This window comes from Eumetopias jubatus, unplaced genomic scaffold (assembly GCF_037043125.1).
Source record: "Eumetopias jubatus isolate StellerSeaLion01/CBP00866 unplaced genomic scaffold, mEumJub1_p1.0 scaffold_4, whole genome shotgun sequence".
Taxonomy (NCBI): Eukaryota; Metazoa; Chordata; class Mammalia; order Carnivora; family Otariidae; genus Eumetopias; species Eumetopias jubatus.
The window spans coordinates 32,741,437-32,763,258 of record NW_028274810.1 but is presented as its reverse complement, the minus strand read 5'-3'; the positions used below and the strand labels follow the sequence as shown (position 1 = coordinate 32,763,258).

The following is a 21,822-nucleotide window of genomic DNA, read 5'->3' as shown; positions in this document are numbered from 1 at the left end:
GCAGCAGTGTATCTCTAACCACAGTTAGACCTGGATATCTAATTACGCATCTGGAAGCCTCAGGTCTGGCCTTGACTTCTAAATTCTTGGAGATGTTAGGCCAGACTTTAAAATTTTCCTTGGTCCAATATTGCACTATTCACACACAAACCCCATGTTTAAAATCCATGCCTCCCTCCTCCCCAAGCCAACTCTCCTCATCCCAGCCAATTGGAAAGGATGGTAACCTCTATCCCTTGGTTCACTGAGACAAGGAGTTTGCTGTGAACCAATCCTAGTCCTGACTATTGGACCAAAACATGGAAGCCCTCCAGGGGCCACAGAAATTGTAGAACCCCAAATGTTGGGGTGGGCATTTGAGGCTTCAATGATCATAGTACCAGATTCTAGTATTATAGAACACTGTCTCCTGAGAACTCCAGCTTATTCTTTAAAGATCCTGTGAAGAAACCCTATGAAAACTGTTGATGAAATTCATTCACGTGTTCAGCTGTAGGTTGTGAATTTTCATTGCTGTATGCTATTCCATTTTATTAATAGACTGTTGATGAACACTTTGGTTGTTCTCAGTTTGGCATAATTACAAACAATGCTGCAATAAACATTATTTTACATGTTAAAAATTAAGTATAAAGTGGCATATCTGGATTAAACCGTTATCCTAACACTATCCTTATACTATGTTACTTCTTTGACCTCACACTCACTACTTTGAGCCTTGGTTATTACATCCAGCCACACCAGACTCTTGGTACCCATTAAACATCCTGAGTACACCCTCCTTCACAGAATCTTTGCACTGGCTATTCCTTCTGGCTAGAATGTTCCTCCTCAAGATCTCCATAATGCTCCCTCCCTCCTCTGCTCTAAGTCTGCCTCCATACCCCCTCCATGAGACCTACCTGACCAAGTGTTTAACATACCAAATTTCTTCCCTAACACTTTCATTCTCCTCTATCCTGCTCTACTTCTTTTCTTCATACAACTTCCATGTATAAGTTTAACATTCAGTAAGATCACAGGATACAAAGTCAATGCACAGAAATCTGTTGCATTTCTATACACTACTAATGAAGCAACAGAAAGAGAAATTAAGAAAGCAATCCCATTTGCAACTGCACCAAAAAGGATAAAAAATCTAGGAATAAAATTAAGCAAGGAGGAGAAAGACCTGTACTCTGAAAACTATAAAACATCAATGAAAGAAACTGAAGATGACACAAACAAATGGAAAGATATTCCATGCTCATGGATTGGAAGAACAAATATCATTAAATTGTCCTTACTGCCCAAAGCAATCTACAGATTTAATGCAATCCATATCAAAATACCAACATTTTTCACAGTACTAGAACAAATAATCCTAAAATTTGTATGGAACCACAAAAGACTCCAAATAGCCAAAACAATCTTGAAAAAGGAAAACAAAATTGGAGGTATCATAATTTCATATTTCTAGTTATACTATAAATCTATAGTAATCAAAACATTATGGTACTGGCACAAAAACAGACACACAGATCTATGGAACAGGATAGAAAGCCCAGAAACAAATCCATGATTATATGGTCAATTAATCTTCAACAAGAGAGGCAAGAATATGCAATGGGAAAAAGAAAGTCTCTTCAACAAATGGTGCTGGGAAAACTGGACACCTATATGCAAAAGAATGAATTTGGACCACTTTCTACACCATACATAAAAATAAACTCAAAATGGATTAAAGACCTCATTGTGAGACCTGAAACCATAAAAACCCTAGAAGAGAGCACAGGCAGTAATTTCTCTGATATGGGCCACAGCAACATTTTTTGAGGTAGGTCTCCTGAGACAAAGGAAACAAAAGCAAAAATAAACTACTGGGACTACACCAAAATAAAAAGCTTCTGCACAACAAAGGAAACAATCAACTAAACTAAAAGACAACCTACTGAATGGGAGAAGATATTTGCAAATGACATATCTGATAAAGGGTTAGCATCCAAATAACAAATTGATACAACTGAACACCCCAAAAATGAATAATCCAATTAAAAAATGGGCAAATGACATGAACAGACATTTCTCCAAGGAAGACATCCAGATGGCCAACAAACACATGAAAAGATGCTTGATATCACTCATCATCAGGGAAATACAAATCAAAACCACAATGAGATACCACCTCACACCTGTCAGAATGGCTAAAATAAAAAACGCAACAAGTGTCAGTGAGGATGTGGAGAAAAAGGAATCCTTGTGTACTGTTGGTGGGAATGCAGACCGGTGCAGCTACTCTGGAAAATAGTATGGAGGTTTCTCAAAAAATTAAAAATAGAACTACCCTATCACCCAGTAACCACCCTACTGGGCATTTACCCAAAGAATACAAAAACACTAATCTGAAAGGATATATGTTTATTGGATATGTTTACTGAAGCATTATTTACAATAGCCAAACTATGGAAGCAGCCCAGGTGTCCACTGATAGGTGATTGAATAAAGAAGATGGAATATGACTCAGCCATAAAAAAAGAATGAAATCTTGTCATTTGCAATGACATGGATGAGCCAGAGAGTATACTGCTAAGCAAAATAAGTCAGAGAAAGACAAATACCATATGATTTCACTCATATGTGGAATTTAAGAAACAAAACAAATGAGAAAGAGAAAAGAGAGGGAGAGAGACAAATCAAGAAACAGACTCACAATAGTGTCTGGCACAGAGTATGAGTTCAATGAATATTTGTTAAAGGAGGGAACAAAGGAAGGAAGAGGGGAGGGAGGGAAGGAGGAAAGAAGGAAGAAATTTTGCCCTGGAGAGGAAGAAATAATAGGGTAGTAGATAGCATTAAGGAAAGGATTTTCTAACATGAGAGAAATTTGGACATGTCTCACTGCTGAGGAAGGGAGCCAGTAGACGCTGAAGATACAAGAGAATGGACTGAACCAAGTGAGAATGTGAGAAGAAATGGTGGTAGGATTAGCACTGGACAAGTCTAGGACTGCAAAGAGCAGAGTTAAAGCCTGGTAAAAACTGTATCAAGTCCCCAGCAGGAGTGGACAGGCTAAAAATTATACATGGAATTTCTACTGCTATGCAGTAGTTGGCTCTTAGGTCCTGGGTTTCCTTCTGCATGTTGGACAGGCTAAAAATTATACATGGGATTTCTACTGCTATGCAGTAGTTGGCTCTTAGGTCCTGGGTTTCCTTCTGCATGACTGGACCTGGTTCTGCCTTCCTACCAATCCTCCCCACTCTGCCCCACACCCCTGGATGAAATGAATTAAGGATGAATGCTGGCGCAGATAGGTCATAGGTCTTTTGGTAGGATTTCAGTTGGCAGTGCTGGTCTGGTTGCATCGGCTTTTACATTTTGTTTTTCATAGAAGTGGGAGATGAGGTCATTAGCTGTGATTTAATTATGCTGGTCATGGTGGGCTTTGAAATGCAGAGAGAAAGGAGGTTGGATTTTTTTTTAATTTATTTTTTTAAATTTATTTTATTATGTTATGTTAGTCACCATACGTTACACCATTAGTTTTTGATGTAGTGTTCCATGATTCATTGTTTGTGTATAACACCCAGTGCTCCATTCAGTATGTGCCCTCTTTAATACCCATCACCAGGCTAACCCATCTCCCCACCCACCTCCCCTCTAGAACCCTCAGTTTGTTTCTCAGAGTCCATAGTCTCTCATGGTTCATCTCCCGAGGAGGATGGATATTTTTATGGTGAACAGGAGAGTATTAAGAATTGCTGCTGTGGTAAAAGGTAGAGAAATCTCATGAGGGTATCATGGAAGGACTAAACCTAGTTAAGGTTAATGACGTGCATTCATGGTTGTTGGTATCTGCACAATTGTGTATTTTGTGACATCAGTGCTCAGCAGTCCAGTATAAGCATGGCATTTTAATCCCAGGGTGGAGTTCTGGGTTTTTTTTGACCAGTTAGGTGAGACAGAACAATGGGCAAATTATTCAGGGTAGCAAAAGTGTCTTGGCTGAAGTGACAGATGATGCAATTGAAGCTGGGCAGGGAAAATATAAGGGGACAGATGGGAATAAAATAGAAGGTTCCATGTGATTATCAAAATTCAGTTGGTATAAAAATCACCTTGGAAGAGCCAGATCCTGAAATTATTTTCAGCAGGTCTAGGGTGAAGACCAGAATCTATTCTCATAGATTGATTCTGATTCTGCTGTAAGAGGGCCATAGACCATTTTTTGAGAAATAGTGTATTTGAAATTATAGTGAGTTTAAAGAAGTGATATTTTGAGAGGAGATGAGACACACCGAGAGAATACTCTAAGGATAGGTGGGTACAGTGTGAGATAACTAATTTATTATCTCATAGGTGGCACAGCCTTAAATGATGAAAGGTTCAGGGTGTACCCATGCGGGTGGGTGGCTGAAGTGGAGAGTGGAGTGGAGGTGAACATTGCCAAAGGTGAGGTCAAAGTACTGAAAGCCTAGGTAATCCATGTGGACTTTGAAGCCACTCTGGGTGATGGCGGTATTTGGGACAGAGAAGCAAAACTGTGAGCAAAGTTCAAAGCCATTGGTAAACGAAGGGGAGGGAATTACATGTGGGTAGACAAAGCAAGGACTTGGAGTTAAAGGGGTGTAACTGGCTAAGAGTTTTACACAATGGTGGAGAAACAGAACTGGCTAACCTTAGCTGAGCGTTTATTAAGGCTTTATCAATCCATTTTATCCTTATAAACTTTATCTAAAGTAGGTGCTATTTTTTAAAAGTAGGTTCCATGCCCAACGTGGGGCTCGAATTCATGACTCCAAGATCAAGAGTTGCATGCTCTACTCACTGAGCCAGCCAGGTGTCATAAAGTAGGTGCTACATTTTATTCCCGATGAGGGAACTGAAGCACTGAGAGGTTAAGTATAAACCAGGGTCTCACAATTCTTATCCACAATGCTACACTGCCTGATGTAAAATGGTAGTGGTAGGTGTTTTCACATATTTCAACTGAAAAACAACAAAACAAAAAAACCCCGGTGGGATTAACATTTTGGAAAACAATGGAAATATTTCTTCAAATTTCATTGGTACCAAAATATTTGTTTTCATAATCCAGCAGATGGCAGCACTAAATAATAATTCTATATTAGGTCATCTAATAGAAACAGTCTGCTTGTATCAAGACTTCTGTCTAGTCCATGCCTTAATGATTTCTTCAGCAGCATCCAGTGTACTATCTTTCTGTAAATAAATGAAATAATCTTATTACATATTAAATAAATTCAAGATGAAGTAAATATTTAAATATAAAAAAATACCAAAGTCAATGGATCAGGAAAAGTCAAGTAGTGATTTGGGAACCAAGTGCTCTTCAACCACTGGTAACTTGAGCAGGCCTAGTTGGGCTCTAGCCCATCCTTGGTGTTCCTTTGGGGGTCATGCCCTCTCAGGAGATGAGTCATTGGAAGCCTTGCCTGTATAAAGCCACAACTCTGGGAGGAGCATGGGCAGAAACTGGAAAATGTCATCTGTAGCATCTTCCCTCACCTTGGTGGTCTAGTACACAGGTCCCAAGCTCTTTAAGGAGCCTAGCAGCAAATCAAACAAGCCAATTATTTATAATGTTCTATCCCATTACTGCCTGGCTGGAAAAGTGAATGAACCTCATAAGAATTCAGTATTAGAGGAGTAGAGAAGTGTGACACTGATCATTACATTATACTGTTTTGTGATACTGGCTACCAATTTATTGCTACTATCCTGACACTAAAGAAATGTACAACTGGCTTGTGGCCAAAAAGCATGACCAAGAAAATGATCGACAAACTGTTAAATGCAGTTCAGACTGAGAACAGTTTAACCTGATCCCAGCTAAAACCACATCCACCAGTGGGGACACTCTCACTATTTACAACCACTAGAGCAGCCTAAGCAGCCTGCAGTGCCAAACAAGACCCAGACTCATAAATGACACTGATGTCAGCAGCAAATCTGAATGATGTGCCCCTGGGATCAATAGTTATTATTTTTGCTTTCTTGCCTCTCACTGCACCCCCTTTTGCGCATGACCTGACACCCCTCATGATGTCCACCTATAAGCTTGGGAGATTAAAGGACCGAGACTCAATCTCCACTTGGGGTATTTGAATATCTTTAGGAAAGGAACTCATAAAGGGGAAATCCTTTCCACTTGAAAAATTACATGGTATTTATTGCGTTTCTGCCAACATTTATAGCCAATGCTAAGGTTTTTGAAAAAAATTTTTTCCTTGCTGCTCAAAAAAGTTTGCTGAAAATACGAGTTTACTGAAACCATTACAATCTGCAGTCTCTCTTCTCCTAAAATGACATTTACAAATATGAAGATGATTTTTTCTGACACACAATCATGGTGAATGGTACTACTAGCTGGCATTTGCCTAACTGAAAATAGGCAAGTTGAGCAAGTTACAGCCGTCATTCATTAAGTTTTGGATAGTACTCTAATGATTTGTTCACTTTAAAATAAAGACAGATTTTGGTAAAGTAGGAAAAAAATAAAACATAATAGCACTAAATGAATATTTAAGTGAATATCTGATCTCAAGTGAAGAGAATTTTTCAAAATAAGAATGAAAAGGCAGACCTACAAAAGGAACACAATCAAATTAATATATAGTTATGGAAACATACCAGAGAGTATAGAAGGGCTTACACAGAATAAGAATCATCTGCTCGTCCTCTCCCTACTCCTTCCTACTATGCCCACCATCCCCCAAGACAACCTTTTATGGCAATTTCTCATTTCAGTTCTAGTGGTTACCTCCAAGATCTAAATAATGCATTTGGTTCTATTTCCTTATTTATCAACTTCAGACAAAATTCACAATTCCCTGCTCTGAATGAGGAAAAATTGTTCATTCACACTACTATGTCCATTCCCTTTAATGTTTCAGTTATAATTACTAATAAAATTCATTTGCTTTTTGAATAGGTAATACCAGCACAGATAAACAGTGAAAACCAAGCTCTTGTTTTTCTCTTCTGCTTTTTCTATTTCTTTTCTCTTCCCTCTCTACAGAATGATTTCATCAAAAAGCCATTAGGTGGGGCTGAGTGAAGCAGGTGTCCACATATGGGGGCAGGGGGAGCCTGGGCAGCCTGGTGCACGATGTTGCAGCCCGAGTGGAGTGAGGAGGGTTTCTGATGTGGGTGGCATGAGGTGCTGGTGATGGCAGTGGCAGCGTTGACTGGAACAGGATGTCAGAGTCCAAGCAGGGTAAGCCAGCATCTGTATGTCAGGGTGGCTCCGTGCTGGGTGTTAGAACCTAGATGGGATGGGGCAGGCATCTGCCGAGGTAGACTGGCATGGGGTGTCAGAGCATATGAGGGGTGGAGGATTCCATGCCGTGAGTGACAGTGGCAGCCTGGTGTGCAGTGTTGGAGAGCTGGAGGAGGGCATGTCTGCAAGGGGTGACAGCAGTGGCAGCCTGGTACAAAGTGTCAAAGCCTCAGGGGTGGTGGCTGGAGGGGCTGTGGCACATACAGAGGGACTGATTAAAGAAGTGATTCCATGATGAGAACGAGGGGTTTTTTTTTTCACTGTCAAAGAGGGGAGTTATGAATATGGAAAATCCTTGAGCACAAGTCATTCAAAACGTGCAAGTAAATCCACAGGAAAAAGATCCCAGAAGTAGAATTTCTGCATTAAGAGGTATGCGCATTTACATTTGGATGGAAATGGTCAAACTAACCACTGCTAAGAGATTTTACAAATTAAACCCCCATTCGCTATAAGAGTGTCTTATGGAAATTTTTAGTTGTTCACTTGTTTCCAAATTAATAGATAAAATGAAATTTTGTTGCAGTTTTAATTTTCATTTCTTGTAATATGACTAAAGTGGGACATCCTCTCATATGTCTGAGAGCTGCTGAGAATGTTACCCATAACCATTGTAAAGTGCTGCTTTTTGGCCTATTTTGCCTTAAATTTCACCTGGTTGCTTTCAATTTCCATTTTCTTGGCATGTTTTGCCACCCTTTTATTTTTAGCCTTTCCAAGAGGTTGAGTCAGCTATGGTAACTTTCCCTAGAGACTTCTTGGTATTGCTCCCCTATCTTCCAAAATTGAATATTGATGGGAAGGGGGTGTGTCCACACGGATCCACTTTCCCTGCCCCCACGAAGGCTTTGGTCTTTTTGTGTAGATGCCAAAGGACTGTTTCTTTATCTTCTTAAGTCCAATATATCTCCGTGTTAATCATTCTGTGACAATCTTTCCTGAGGCAAGGCATTCCCTTTCAATTGCTAGATTTGTCTGTTTTGTTTTGTTTTGTTTTTAATGGAAAGCATTCTTTAAATAAAGCTATAAAATTATTTTCAGGTTCTATTTGTCCCCCCCCCTCCAGGATTCTACATATTTCACTTGTCTTCCACATCTATAATTTTTCTAATATTTTAAAAATCTTTGTTCCTCTCCACTCTTCTTTGCTCACTTTTCTCAATCCTTAAAATGCTTACAGAAGTTAAGCATTCAGTGTTCTCTGTGCTGTTTCCAATGTCACTACCAATGACCAATAGCTTGATTTTTTTCCCTTCAATTTTGTACCCGAGCTCTGACAAGCTGCCATTTCATCTTCTTATATTATGACATTATCTTCCCTGAACTTTTTAAATCTCTGCTTTAATCTCAAGGTTTTGGATTTGAACTATCAAATTTTATTTGCTCTATAGCAACATTTTTCTGGTTGAATATTCTCTTTCTGAACACTTGGTTTTCCCTGTACCTTTCTCCTTTTTCCCTAATAGTGTATTTTTATAGATTCGTAGTTGATTCCTTTTCATTAGTCATTTTTGATTGAATTACCTTTGTAATCCCCTACTGCTGGCACACCTACTGTTCCTGTTGTTCTGGGTAATGAATATGCTACCTACTGACTTTGTCTATGATTTGAAGATGTGTCTGCAGACTGGTGTAAGTGAGGAGCCAGGGTAGCACTAGAAGACAGCAGAAATTCTCCCTGGTTCATAGTAAAGTTTAATATGATTGATGTGGGGACTTCAGTGGTGGGGAGGGGCTTTGTTGGTTTTTTTCCTCCCACCTAATTTTAGTGGCTACCTCCAGTTGAATCTATCTCCTCCACATCGCCCAACAAAGACTGGAGCAAAAATGACAGGAGTCAATGGGAAAATCTATAACCCAACGAGAATCTCTTTTCCACGCTGCCCCACCTAGGTTCTAGATGATATAGCTGTATGTTTCTAACCTGCCTTGCATGATGCTAAATGAGTCTGGAGAGGCTCCAACTGCCAGTGTACTTATTGTCCTATTGTTCTAGATGAGTAGGTTGCCTGCTGGCACCGTTTATAACTTGAGATGGAGACACAAGAGACTTTCTAGGTGTCTTCCCTTTACCTTCACTGTATTTGGAAACTCTTCATCATTTACTGGGGAATTTGTGAATTTGTTTTCCTTTCTCCTAGCTGTTTCTGATATTTCCAAGAAGAGAATGGGGAAGCACAGTGTTTACGATTTTAAAACAGGAAGTCTTAAGTTACTTTTTTTTCTTTTATTAGTTCTGCTTATAACTTCAAAAGATACACCTCTATATCTAGGATCCACTGTAAGATGAGAATATTAATGGCCTTAATCTCTCTTCTACATTTTAGTCAATTAAATTTAGGTTGTTAACATTTTTATTCTCTTCTGAACGAGTCTTCCAGAGTTTGTAGACTGTCTCTCAAAGTTGAAAACAATGTTTTACATCATTCTGACTAGGTTTATAGATGAATACGTTGGTAAAAAGAGTTTCTGGATCTTATTAAGCCTGCCTTCAGTAGCAACGACATCTTAAAAATAGCAATGATATATATATTCAGATTTTTTTTAAAAGATTTTATTTATTTACTTGAGAGAAAGAGAGAGAGTGAGGGAGCATAAGCAGGGGGAGCGGCAGAGGGAGAAGGAGAAGAAGGCAGGGAGCAGGGAGCCTGATTCAGGGCTCGATCCCAGGACCCTGAGATCATGACCTGAGCTGAAAGCAGCTGCTTAACCAACTGAGCCACCCAGGTGCCCCTCAGATATTTTTTGAGTATAGATTTGATGGTAAGCAAGTCACTCAGCTTTTATTTGTCAGGAATATACACTTCATTTTCAGTTTTAAAGGCTATTTTCCTGGATAAAGAATTCTGGGCTGATATATTTTTTATTTCAGGACTTTGAGGACGTCATTTCATTGTATTCTGGTCTTCATTTTTTCTGATAAGAAGTTGCTAAATTAATATACATGGGAAGTATAGTTTTTCTCTGGCTGTTTTCAAGATCTTACCATTACCCTTGGTTTTCAGCAGTTCAAGCGTAAAGTGTCTTAGGGTGGTTTTCTTTATATCCTGTTGTCCTTCACCAAACTTTTAGATCTCTAAGTAAGTTGCTTTTCACAAAATATGAGGAAATTTTGGCCATTACTTCTTAAAATACTTTTTCTGCCACATTCTCTCTTTTTTGGTACTCTAATTACATGTATTATCACTTGATATTGTCTCATAGACCTAAGACTCTGTTCATTTCTCAAAAATAATTTTTCCCTCTATTTTTCAGATTGGATAATTCTATGAATCTGCAATTCAAGTGGGTCCTTTATTCCTGATATCCTCAATCCTCTGTGTGTTAAGCCCCATACATTCTTCATATCAGATATTACACTTTTAAGTTCCTGAATTTCCACTTGATTTTTTTTATAATTTTAATTTGTTCACTCATTATGACAATGTTTTCCTTTAATTTCTTGAACATACTTTAAAGTCCTTGTCTGCTAACTCCTCTATCTGGGTCACCTTGTGATCTGTTTCTACTGACTGCTTTTTTTCTTTATTAAAGGTCACATTTTCTTTTTTCTTTTTTTTTTAAAGATTTTATTTATTTATTTGAGAGAGAGCAAGAGAGAGAGAGCACAAGCAGGGGGAGGGGTAGAGGGAGAGGGAAAAGCAGACTCTACACTGAGCAGTGGGCCCGACGGAGGGCTCGATCCCAGGACCCTGGGATCATGACCTGAGTCGAAGGCAGATGCTTAACCGACTGAGCCACCCAGGCGCCCCAAGGGTCACATTTTCTTATGTCTTCACACGCCTAGTAATTTTTTATTGCATGCTGCATATTGTATTGTTACATGGTAAGGAGTCCAATTATGCTGTAATACAGTAAATACAACACTTCAGAGTGTTGAGTTTTGTTCTGGTAGGCAGTTAATTTCATGGCAGCAAGCCAAAATTAAAAAACAAAACAAAACTGCATATGAGCACATCATTCCTAGCAAGAGAAAAAAAGGTGCTTTATAAATCAGAAGGAAGGACATCATAAATGTGGTTTTGAATAGAATAGGGAACTTACTTTTATGAAGCAAAATCGCACAAACTTCTCAAACTGTAATTTGGTCTCTGCATTACAGAATGCTGAAACTGGAATGGCTGACAGTTTCTGAAAAATAAATAGAAAAATAAAATAGGAAAACTACTTCTAATTCAAATTTAATTTTAGGACAGATAAATGTTAAAAAGAAACAGATACTTCTAAATATCCACAACAACCTCCAAAAAGAAAAAAATGTTTTTAAAATCCCCACATAGCCATAAAGGGAATATCATTTAACAAACCTGTAGTTAACATTGTTCAAAACATGTCAGTAAGTATCCTTCATATACAATACAGCACAGTATCTCAAAGTCCAATAAATACTACCTTATTTTTAGTCATCCATTTCACAAATTTATAGTCATAAGGTTCATTGCTGTCCTTCATATCAGAGAGGTCTGCATCTAAAACAACAATGAAAATTAGATGGCCTATTATATCTGAAGGCAAGATGTATTTCATTTAAATCTGTCAAGATTCAAAATATTCTCAGAAACTACTGAAGTCTCATACTATATGGTGGGTTGGGAAGAGAAAAATTCACAGATAGGTTTTGTTTTGTTTTTTTTTAAGAACAGTTATTTCCAAGAATTATGTAATTAATTACATTTTCTATTTGCCCTTGCAGCCACAGAGTTCAGTCCCAAGTTAATGCTAATCAGTATAGGAAAAATTTGTTTCCTTCCCCTCCTATGTGACACTGATTATTATATACATTTCTATTTATATATATTATTACATAGAAAACTTTTTAATATAAGTTAGTTTAAATGCTTTTTGGAAGCAGATCAAGTATATAAATCAATTATTTTAAAAATAATTCATGTTGGGCAATCCTCTCGGGTCCCCTCCCTCCTCAGGAGCTTTGTATTGTCACTTAGCTATCCCTCGATAAACCTTGCTCTGCTGCCCACCAGAAAAAAAAAAAATTAAAAAATGAATAAATAAATAATGATTTTTAAAAATTAAAAAAAAAATTCATGTTGAGGGATGCCTGGGTGGCTCAGTCAGTTAAGCATCTGCTTCTGGCTCAGGTCATGATCCCAGGGTCCTTGGGATCGAGTCCTGCATCAGGATCCCTGCTCAGCGGGGAGCCTGCTTCTCCCACTGCCTGCTGCTTCCCCTGCTTGTGCTCTCTCTCTCTGACAAATAAATAAATAAAATATTTTAAAAAATAATAAATAAAATATATAAAATAGGGGCGCCTGGCCGGCTCCGTCGTTAAGCATCTGCCTTCATCTCAGGTCATGATCCCGGGGTCCTGGGATCGAGCCCCGCATTGGGCTCCCTGCTCAGTGGGAAGCCTGCTTCTCCCTCTCCCACTCCCCCTGCTTGTGTTCCCTCTCTCGCTGTGTCTCTCTCTCTCTCTCTCTGTCAAAATAAATAAACAGTATCTTAAAAGTATATATATAAAATAAATAATAAATTAAAAAATTCACATTGAAAATATTATAGATTCCCAATTCAAAAGCAAAACTAAAGGTGATGAAAACAGCTATTTCTTTGTATCGTTTCATGAAATGAGCTATACATTTAGACGTAACATAGGAAAAGCGATTTCTTAAACCTCAGAGTATAGGACATCTTAAGGGATTTTATATAAGAATGGAGCTTAGGAGAGCAAAACATATACAGCTTTCAGGCACTAGGACAGCAAAAATCTCTGGGCATCATGGCTTCTGCTTCTCGCACAACAAATGAAGAAATAACAGTCACCGTTTGGTTATAAAATCAAAAGTTTCCAGCCTTATAAAATTTGGTATATATAAAAGGCTTTTCAAGTTCAGTGGAATATAACTTTATTGTAATAGAACCTTAAAACAAACTATTCGGCCAACTTCTGTCAGAATAAATTATGCTTTTAAATGTACTATTATTAACATTATAGTTTGTTTTTTTTTTGAAGAAAATCGGTTATATATAAAATGTTATCATGCTTCTAATTTTAGACTAGTATGGCATGTCAGAAGTACATAAAACAGCTTCAGGTAATATAAAGACCATTGCTTTTAGGAGACAAAACTATTTGGAATCTACCTATGTGACTTTAGACAAGTTATTTAAAATTTTCTAAGTCTTCACATCTTTAAAAGTGGAGCTAACAACGCTTTCTTCAAAAGGGTATTTGAAAGTGCTAGGCATGTAGCAGACTTTAATAAATATTATTTTCCTTCTTTACTTCATTTTAGTATATTCTAAAATAGCAAACATTCCCTGATAGCACCAATGTTCTAGAAATCTTATTTTTCTTAAGTAAAAAAGAAACTAAAATTTTACTCAGAGGAACACTGGGTTCATATATTATTTCATGTACTTGTGTTTTAAATTCCACACTAGAACAAGATGATAGCAAATTCTGTGTTTAATGGGATACCTAAAAGAACTGACTCTATAACCATGTTAACAGTCACATTTAAGATTCAGGGATCTAAAATTCAAGATGATTACTGAAAAAACAAAAAACAAAAAAACAAACAAAAAAGCACTGACATTCCGAAAAGCCATTTTTCCATAGACAAAATGCTGACATAGTTTTGACATCAATCTTTACTCCCTAAAAATTCTAATACAATTTCACACATAAGTTTCTATATATTTGAAATAAAAAAACCCTTACAAACCTAGCAAAGACACATCAGCAATTATGAAGTATCCCCCATCAGGAACTATGGGTTTTAGGCCAAGACTTTCAAGTAAATGTATCATCCGATCTCTTTTTACTTCTAACTCCTTTGGCAAAGAATTAAAGTAACACTCTGGGTCATCCATGCGCTTGATGTCAATCCAAAAAGCTTGAGCCAAGGCTTCCTGCATGTTAAGATCGAAACATGTGGAAAGGAAATACGGTAATGTTATTTATTGCTGAATTTATTGGTGTAATAAAATTGCCTGAGTCACATTATTGGCAAAAAAAAAATTCCCTGAATACCCATTCAGGGAATTACAGTTGAATTCCTGTGAACTTATGTTAGACTGTATCAATTAATGGAGGAATCAGTTACACGTAAATGATTAAATCTAATGTGAAGAACTGAGAATGAGCCATGAAGATCCGAATTAAAGAAGAGGTATTGTATAAAGATGGCTTACTTGGAAATAAAAAGACACTAAGTTATTTTCCATTGAGGGGAGCTGTAGAATGGCTTGCTAGAGCTAAGTCTGAAAAATGACCAGAGAAATGATGAACTAGCCAGCCTTTTTCCATTACCTTGGAGGATGTAGTGGAAATGAAAGCTGACCCACTGTGTCACTCCCCAGAGATATGCAATCATTCTCATCTGAATTCTAATCCCTGTTCTAATCATGTGTATCCCAGAAGTGTCTAAGTGCCACAGGGATTAGAAAAGAGTGTCCGGGGTATGTGGAGTCACTTCTGTACCATTCCTCAAGAAAGCCAGAAGTGACAGGAGAGAAACTGGGAGAAGGGAAAAAAAACCAATGTTGTTAAAGGTCATGTAGATGTCTCAGGAGGCAACAGGTAGGAAAAGGTAAACAAGTCTGAATCAGGACACACATAAAGAGCAAGGATCTGTACAAGCAGGAGGGCAGAAGATTGTTAGGTCAGTGTGAACTGAAACAACTTAAAAATACCGGTTTCTCAGAGCAAAGAAGGAAAGGTAAGCAAATAATCAAGAACCTGGAATAGTTGAGATAGCAGGGCAAAGTGGCCAAATTTTAAGGAAATTAATCAGAACCAAGAGGTATTAAGAATTAAAGGATAAAACATTCATTCAGTAAACATATACCAAATACTAATGTTAAATATTGGCTGATAAAACACTGGGGGTATAATGGTAAATGAGATAAACCTTGCCTTTATGGAGATTATGGTTGGTGTGTACTGGAGGGGGTATGTGGGAGGGTTGAGGAAACAAATACATGAAAAAGGCCATGTTTGGCCTTTTTCATGTGGCCACATCAGAACTGAGTCTGGTGTGGCTCAAGAGTAGCAAGAGAGCATGGCAAGAGATGACATGGAGAGACAGAGAAGGGTAAGGTCACTGAGAAGACTGCATGCCAAAAGAAACCAGCAGGAAAAAAGAATTAATCATAATTTCCCAGTACTAACAAAATCTTGGATAAATAACGATCAAGCTGCATCAGCCTAGGAATCTGGGGTTCCCCTGGAAGCATGGGCCAGTTTCCAAACATGGTTGTCTGAAAAATCCAGGCACTTGGTTGAAATGGATGACCAGAGGGGTCAGGAAAAGATGTTCCAGATTCTTAGCTGCATCTTTCTTTTTATGTATTTATGTATTTATGTATTTATGTATTTATTTATTTATTTATTTATTTATTTATTTATTTATTTATTTATTTTTGAGAGAGTGAGAATGAGAGAGAGAAAGAGTACATGAGAGTGGGAAGGGTTGGAGGGAGAAGCAGGCCCCCATCGAGCAGGGAGCCCAATGCGGGACTCGATCCCGGGACTCCAGGATCGTGACCTGAGCCGAAGGCAGTCGCTTAACCAACTGAGCCACCCAGGCGCCCTTAGCTGCATCTTTCTTGTTCTCAGCAACTTATTCACTCCCCATAGCAGGAGATATTGCCCTAGAAAAGTCAAAGCTCAAGAGACATAATCATCTCTCCTAACTGTACTCTTATACTGGACTTCTCTCTTTTTTTCATGCCCCACATGTGACCCAATGGCAAATGCTGTCATCAAAAACTCTGCCTTCAAAATATATTCAGAACCCAATCACGTTCCACCATTTTACCATCCCTGTATTGGTTCATTCAACTGCTGTCTCTCTCCTGGATCACTTCAACAGTCTTTTGACTCAATAAAGCAGCCAGGTCCCTTTGATAAGTTAGATCATGTCACCCTTGTGCTCAAACTCTCCAGTGGCTTCCTATCTCACTCAGCTTTTACAGTGATGAACCTGGCCTTATTTGATCTGGCTCCCGGCTACCCCTTGATTTACTTCCTCCTACTCTTGTCCTTTGATCATCCCATCTCCCTCTCGTGCTTTTCACAGATACAAACATGACAGCCAGACTGCCTACCCCAGGGCCTTTGCACTTGTTTTTCTCACAGTCTGGAAGGTTCTTCTCTAGGTAACCCATGTGACTACTTAAGCTTCAATTCATAGCTCAGATGTCATTTTCTCAGGGAGGCTTTCAAAGATTACTCCACTTAACATTGTATACTCTCCCTCTTAGCACTTTATAGCCTTCATCTTCCCTGCTTTATTTTTCTCTATTGCATCTACGAACACCTGACATATTATTAAAATATTTACTTCTTTATTAGCTGTGCCCCCACTAGGCCTTAAGCTCAAAAAGAACTTTGCAGAAAGAAATTCCTGCTGTATCTCCAATACTCAGTAAATATTTGTTGAATAAGTGAATGGATTTATTTTGAGTGGATAAAATGAATTTAATATTATATAAAACCAAAAGTCAAAACTAGTGTTTATTAAGACATTGCTTTAGAGAGTCATTGGAGAAAGAATTTTAAAATAAAATTTTTTTCTCATTCAATAGATCTTTTTGACAGGAAGCAAAAAAGTAAATTTACTGTAGCCAATATATTTCACTCTTCTGGCTTTTTAACGGCCTTCCAGATAAAGAAAATTTTTTCAGTGTTCTGATTCACAGAATGATGATACATAGATCCCTGTTTTATAAATATATAGTTAAAAAAACCAGAAACAATATAAAAAGATATACATTAAAAAGTCTTGCACTCACCCCGTCCCTATCTACTCATTTCACCTATTCCTCATACCCCTACAATTGGCATCTTTTTTTTTTTTTAAGATTTTATTTACTTGTTTGACAGAGAGATAGTGAGAGCAGGAGCACAAGCAGGGGGAGTGGCAGAGGGAGAAGCAGGCTTCCCACGGGAGCCCCGATGCGGGGCGTGGGGCTCGATCCCAGGACCCTGGGATCACAACATGAGCCGAAGGCAGATGCTTAATGACTGAGCCACCCAGGTGTCCCTACAATTGGCCACTTTTACTAGTTCCTTATGGATCCTTCCAGAGATCCTTTAAGAAAATACAAGCGAATGGTTTCCCCCTGTCTTATACAGGATATAGCATAAATATACACTGCCCTGCATCTTGCTTTTTTTACTTTACAGTATATTCTGGAAATTTTTCCATATTGATCATTATAGAACTTCCTCATTCTTTTCCTTTCTTTTCATTTTTAAATAGTCATGGTGACAGACAGAATGGCTCCCAAAGGTGTCCAGGTCTTAAAACCCAGAACTTGTAGGGGCACCTTGGTGGTTCAGTCCTTCAGCTCAGGTCATGATGGCAGGGTCCTGGGATGAAGCCCTGCATCAGGCTCCCCACCCTTTGAACCTACCCCCTGCTTGTGCTCTTGTTCTCTCTCTCTCTCTCAAATGAATAAATTAAAAAATCTTAAAAAAAAAACAAACCCAGAACCTATAAACATGTTACCTTGCATGGTAAAATGAACTTCGCAAATGTGGTTTAAATTAAGGATCTTGAGATGAAGAGATTATCTTGGATTTTCTGTGGGCCTACTACAATCATAAAGATCCTTATAAGGGAAAGAAAGTAGAAGGAGAGTCAGAGTCATGTTAGAGTGATGTGACCATAAGCCAAGGAATGTGAGCAGTCCCTAGAAGATGGAAAAGACAAGGAACAAAGTCTCCCTTACAGCCTTCAGAAGGAATACCAGAATGCAGACACCCTGTTTTTAGCCATAAGACCCATTTCAGATTGTTGACCTCCAGAACTGTAAGATAAAAAGATTTGTGTTGTTTTAAGCCACCAAGTTTGTGGCCATTTGTTACAGAAAAATAGGAAGCTAATACAAAATTCATATAATATTTAAATGTTTGGATAAACCATGGTTTGTTTAATTAATTCTAAAGATGGATAATGACTATCCCCTATCTTCTGCAATAAATGGCCATACACATACAGAGCTTCTTATGTGTACAGATAATAACTACAGGGTAAATTCCCAGAAGACGGATTGCTGCTTTGTAATGCACGTACATCTATAATTTTGCTTGGTGTTGTCACTGTCCTTCACAGAGTCTGTAGTACTTTGCAATCCCACCAGCAATGTATGAGTATTCAGAGTTAAAACTTGATGTATTTAAATAAACAGAAAAAAGCTGTTCTTGACAGTAATGAGTATCTGTCTGCTCCTAAATTCCCAAACAATACTAGAGGCCCAGCTCAAAAAGGGCATCATGGGTAGAACTAAGCCAATGAATACACAGCCTAAAAATAACACCTTTACCAAAAGACTTCAACCCCAAGTTACTATTAATACCTACCTGTAAAGGAGTCGCACAAGTATAAATGGTGTTTTGTTGAACCGTCTGTAAATGTTTTATCAAATGATTAGGACCAATGGACCAGCCAAGCTGGAAAAGGAAAAGATAAAAAGCAGATTTCAAAAAACAAATCTAATTGTATGTACCAAATCCGATAGAGTAGCTCAGCTTAATGTAATTATTAAATATATGCAACTCTAAAATGTTCATACTATGAAAGTAGTGCAGTATTAGTATTTACTCATCATTTCAACACTGTTCTTTTGTGAGAAAGTTTCCCACTGGAGTCACTAAACTCTGCCTTCAGAAGGTAAACAGTACCCTTAGTCGCTATTATCCTTTTCTTTTCTAATTTGCTACTTCTGATATTCTGAAGGTCTAAAAACTGGTAACAAAGGTTATCTGAATTAGGCAACAGTAACCCTGAATGAGGGCCTAAGGGACTCTTCCATAAGCTGGTTCTGCAGGCCCCATTTTTAATACTCCCTGCTTCCTGGCCATGTTCAGGAGAGGCCAGTTGGAAGATGACCAAATTTCAACCGGGTAAATCGCTGTTGTATTACATAGTGCAGTGCTTAAGTACGTGGATTCTGAAGCTAGACTGCCTGCACTGGCTTGACTTTATTAGCAGTATAACCTCAGGCAACTTACTTCTCTGCATTAGTTTTATTGCCTGTAGAATGGGGATGATAAATTATACTCACCTCATAATGCCATTATGAGAATGAGCATGTGTAAGGCACTTAGAACCTGGCACATAGTAAGTGCCAAAATATTAGTTATTATATTATTTTCTTCCTCCTTTTATATTAATACACAATAATCTGAACATTTTTTGCAAAAAAAAAGAGTGCCATCAGTTCGTGACTTATAAAATGAAAAATTACTTATTTTTTCTGCCATTTACAATGACATGGATGGAGCCAGACGGTATTATGCTAAGCGAAATAAGTTAGTCAGAGAAAGACAAACACCATACGATTTCACTCATCTGTGGAACTTAAGAAACAAAACAAATGAGCAAAGGAAAAAAAAGAGAGAGAGGGAGGCAAACCAAGAAACAGACTCTTAACTATATATAGAGAACAAATGGATGGTTACCAGAGCGGGAGGTGGGTGGAGGAATGAGGGAAATAGGTGAGGATTAGGGTGGGCACTTGTGAGGAGCACTGGATTTGTGCTGAATAACTGCACTGCACACCTGAAACCAATAATACACTTTATGTTAACTAACTGGAATTTAAATAAAGACTTTAAAATAATAAACAATCAGGTCTCAAAAAGGATAAAGGCCGACATGAAAGCTGAATGAGTAAAAATAAAGAAAAGATCAGTAAGTATAAAAACCTGTGTAAACCGAATATATATGCATTTAAAACACACATATACAGAAACTCTACGAGAAATAAAATACATGCTCATTTTCAACCAATTTCATTCTTCTGCACCTTACCTTCCAGCCAGTTACACTGAAAGTCTTTCCAGCACTTCCTATTGTTATTGTTCTCTCCCACATACCTGGAAAAGTAGCTAAATAGGAAAGAGAAAAGAAAAAGGTTAAGTAATTGCTTTCCAACCAATCTGTATTCAGTATAATCTAAAAACATAAAGGTAGTGGTCAGTGTATTTCAGTAGGTTTTTAAATATAATGTAACTCTAACCCAAACACAATTGAAAATGTTACAGTGCTTGAAAACACTGTCATATGTGATAGATTAAGTAATTTTAAGGAGCAAAATTACTTCCAGGGGCAGGAGTGTCAGTAGGCAGGGTTCCAGACAGGGGTTGCACAAGCATGGCACCCAGCGCTCAGTGTCAGTGGTAGCTGAACATTCAATATTCTCTTCCTGTGGCACCCTTTTGGTTGTGGTCTGGCTAGTGTTTACTCACGTCTTCTCTGCCCATTTTGCGAGTCTATTTCTCCAGGCTTCCTAAGGCAATGGTTCTTAAAATGTGGTCCCCACACCAGCATAGCAGTCTCAGTGGGGAACTAGTCAGGAAGGCAAATTATTGGACTGCATCCCAGAGCTACTGAATCACAAACTCTGGGGGTAGGGTCCTGCAATCTGGGTGTGCATGTGCGTGTGTGTGCGTTTTGCTAAAAACTTGGAGATATAAATCCCACATGATAAAATTCACTTCTGTAAACTGTCCAATTCGATGGTTTTTAGTATATCTGCAGAGCTGTGTAACCAGTTTTAGAACATTTTTTCACCCCAAGAGAAGCCCATACCTTTTGGGTATCACCCCTTAATATAATTTCCTTGGCCAAGAGCCATGGCCAGGAGCATTAGAACTTGTGCCTGAATGGAGCTCATCTAACATACCTAGTCCCTCCATAATGCACACCATGGCCTTCCTGCATTAGCCAGCACTTTAGCACTATGCAATCACCATGAAAAGGACACTTGTTTATAGTATGAGCTGAAGTAAGAAGGCAGAGTGTTGCCTTGTTGACCTCAACTGAGAACACGTGTATCAGGTGACTCTAATTTTTTGCCCCTTTCTGCATGTTTATGAATGTGAAGTGCCAAGAGTATTGACTTTGGGGTTAAAAATCTATTTCAGTGAGTAGGTGATTCACAAATATGGATTCCACAAATAATGAGAAATGACTGCATAAATGTTCTCAAGTTGATTGATATCTTTAATAAAATCATTCTTGTGAAATGAAATTCTATCAAATTCTATCAAACATTTACTAGCAATGACCAGGTGCCAGGGACTATGCTAGGTCTAGAGGAAACAAAGATGAGAAAGAAGCAGTTTCTGTCTTCAAGGAGTTTAATGTCTAGTGGGGGTAGGAGAAAAGTAAAACAACAACCATAATACAGTGTGGTAAGTGCTGTAATCGCAACAGGCATGGAGTGTCATGCAAGGACAGAAGAAGGTGTGAGGGGTAGCTTTATGCAGCCAGTAATGCTTGAGCTGAGACTTGGAAGACCACATAGGCCTTTGCCAGTCAGAGAAGGCAAAGAAACGTATTTGGGGTGAAGGGAATGGAGCTAACGAAGTCATGGGGGTATAGAATGTAAAAGCTTGTGAATTTTGCGGGACATTGGTAAACGATTCCCTTGTGAATCTCCTGAGAATGCTACCTACACTGTTCTTTGGATTCCTCAAGTAATTTAGTCGTGAAGTTCTTCACATGCAATCCCATGAGTTTTTCACTTGTTTTGTAGAGGAACAGTAGATACTCTTCTATTGT

At 38.3% G+C, this 21,822-nt stretch overlaps 1 protein-coding gene across 5 annotated transcripts in view; it reads right to left on the bottom strand.

Annotated features, from left to right (window-relative positions):
• Nucleotides 1-2,296: 2,296 nt before the first annotated feature.
• KYAT3 (kynurenine aminotransferase 3) overlaps nucleotides 2,297-21,822 on the bottom strand; it is a 66,030-nt gene continuing 46,504 nt past the window's right edge. For all 5 annotated transcript variants that reach the window (XM_028102509.2, XM_028102511.2, XM_028102510.2 and 2 more), the window contains 6 exons: nucleotides 20,068-20,144; nucleotides 18,615-18,704; nucleotides 13,969-14,155; nucleotides 11,675-11,751; nucleotides 11,327-11,413; nucleotides 2,297-5,202 (listed from right to left, as the gene is read on the bottom strand). In XM_028102509.2, coding sequence (XP_027958310.1) covers nucleotides 5,140-5,202; nucleotides 11,327-11,413; nucleotides 11,675-11,751; nucleotides 13,969-14,155; nucleotides 18,615-18,704; nucleotides 20,068-20,144 — 581 coding nt within the window. In that variant the 3' untranslated portion in view covers nucleotides 2,297-5,139. The remainder of the gene's footprint in view (nucleotides 5,203-11,326; nucleotides 11,414-11,674; nucleotides 11,752-13,968; nucleotides 14,156-18,614; nucleotides 18,705-20,067; nucleotides 20,145-21,822) is intronic.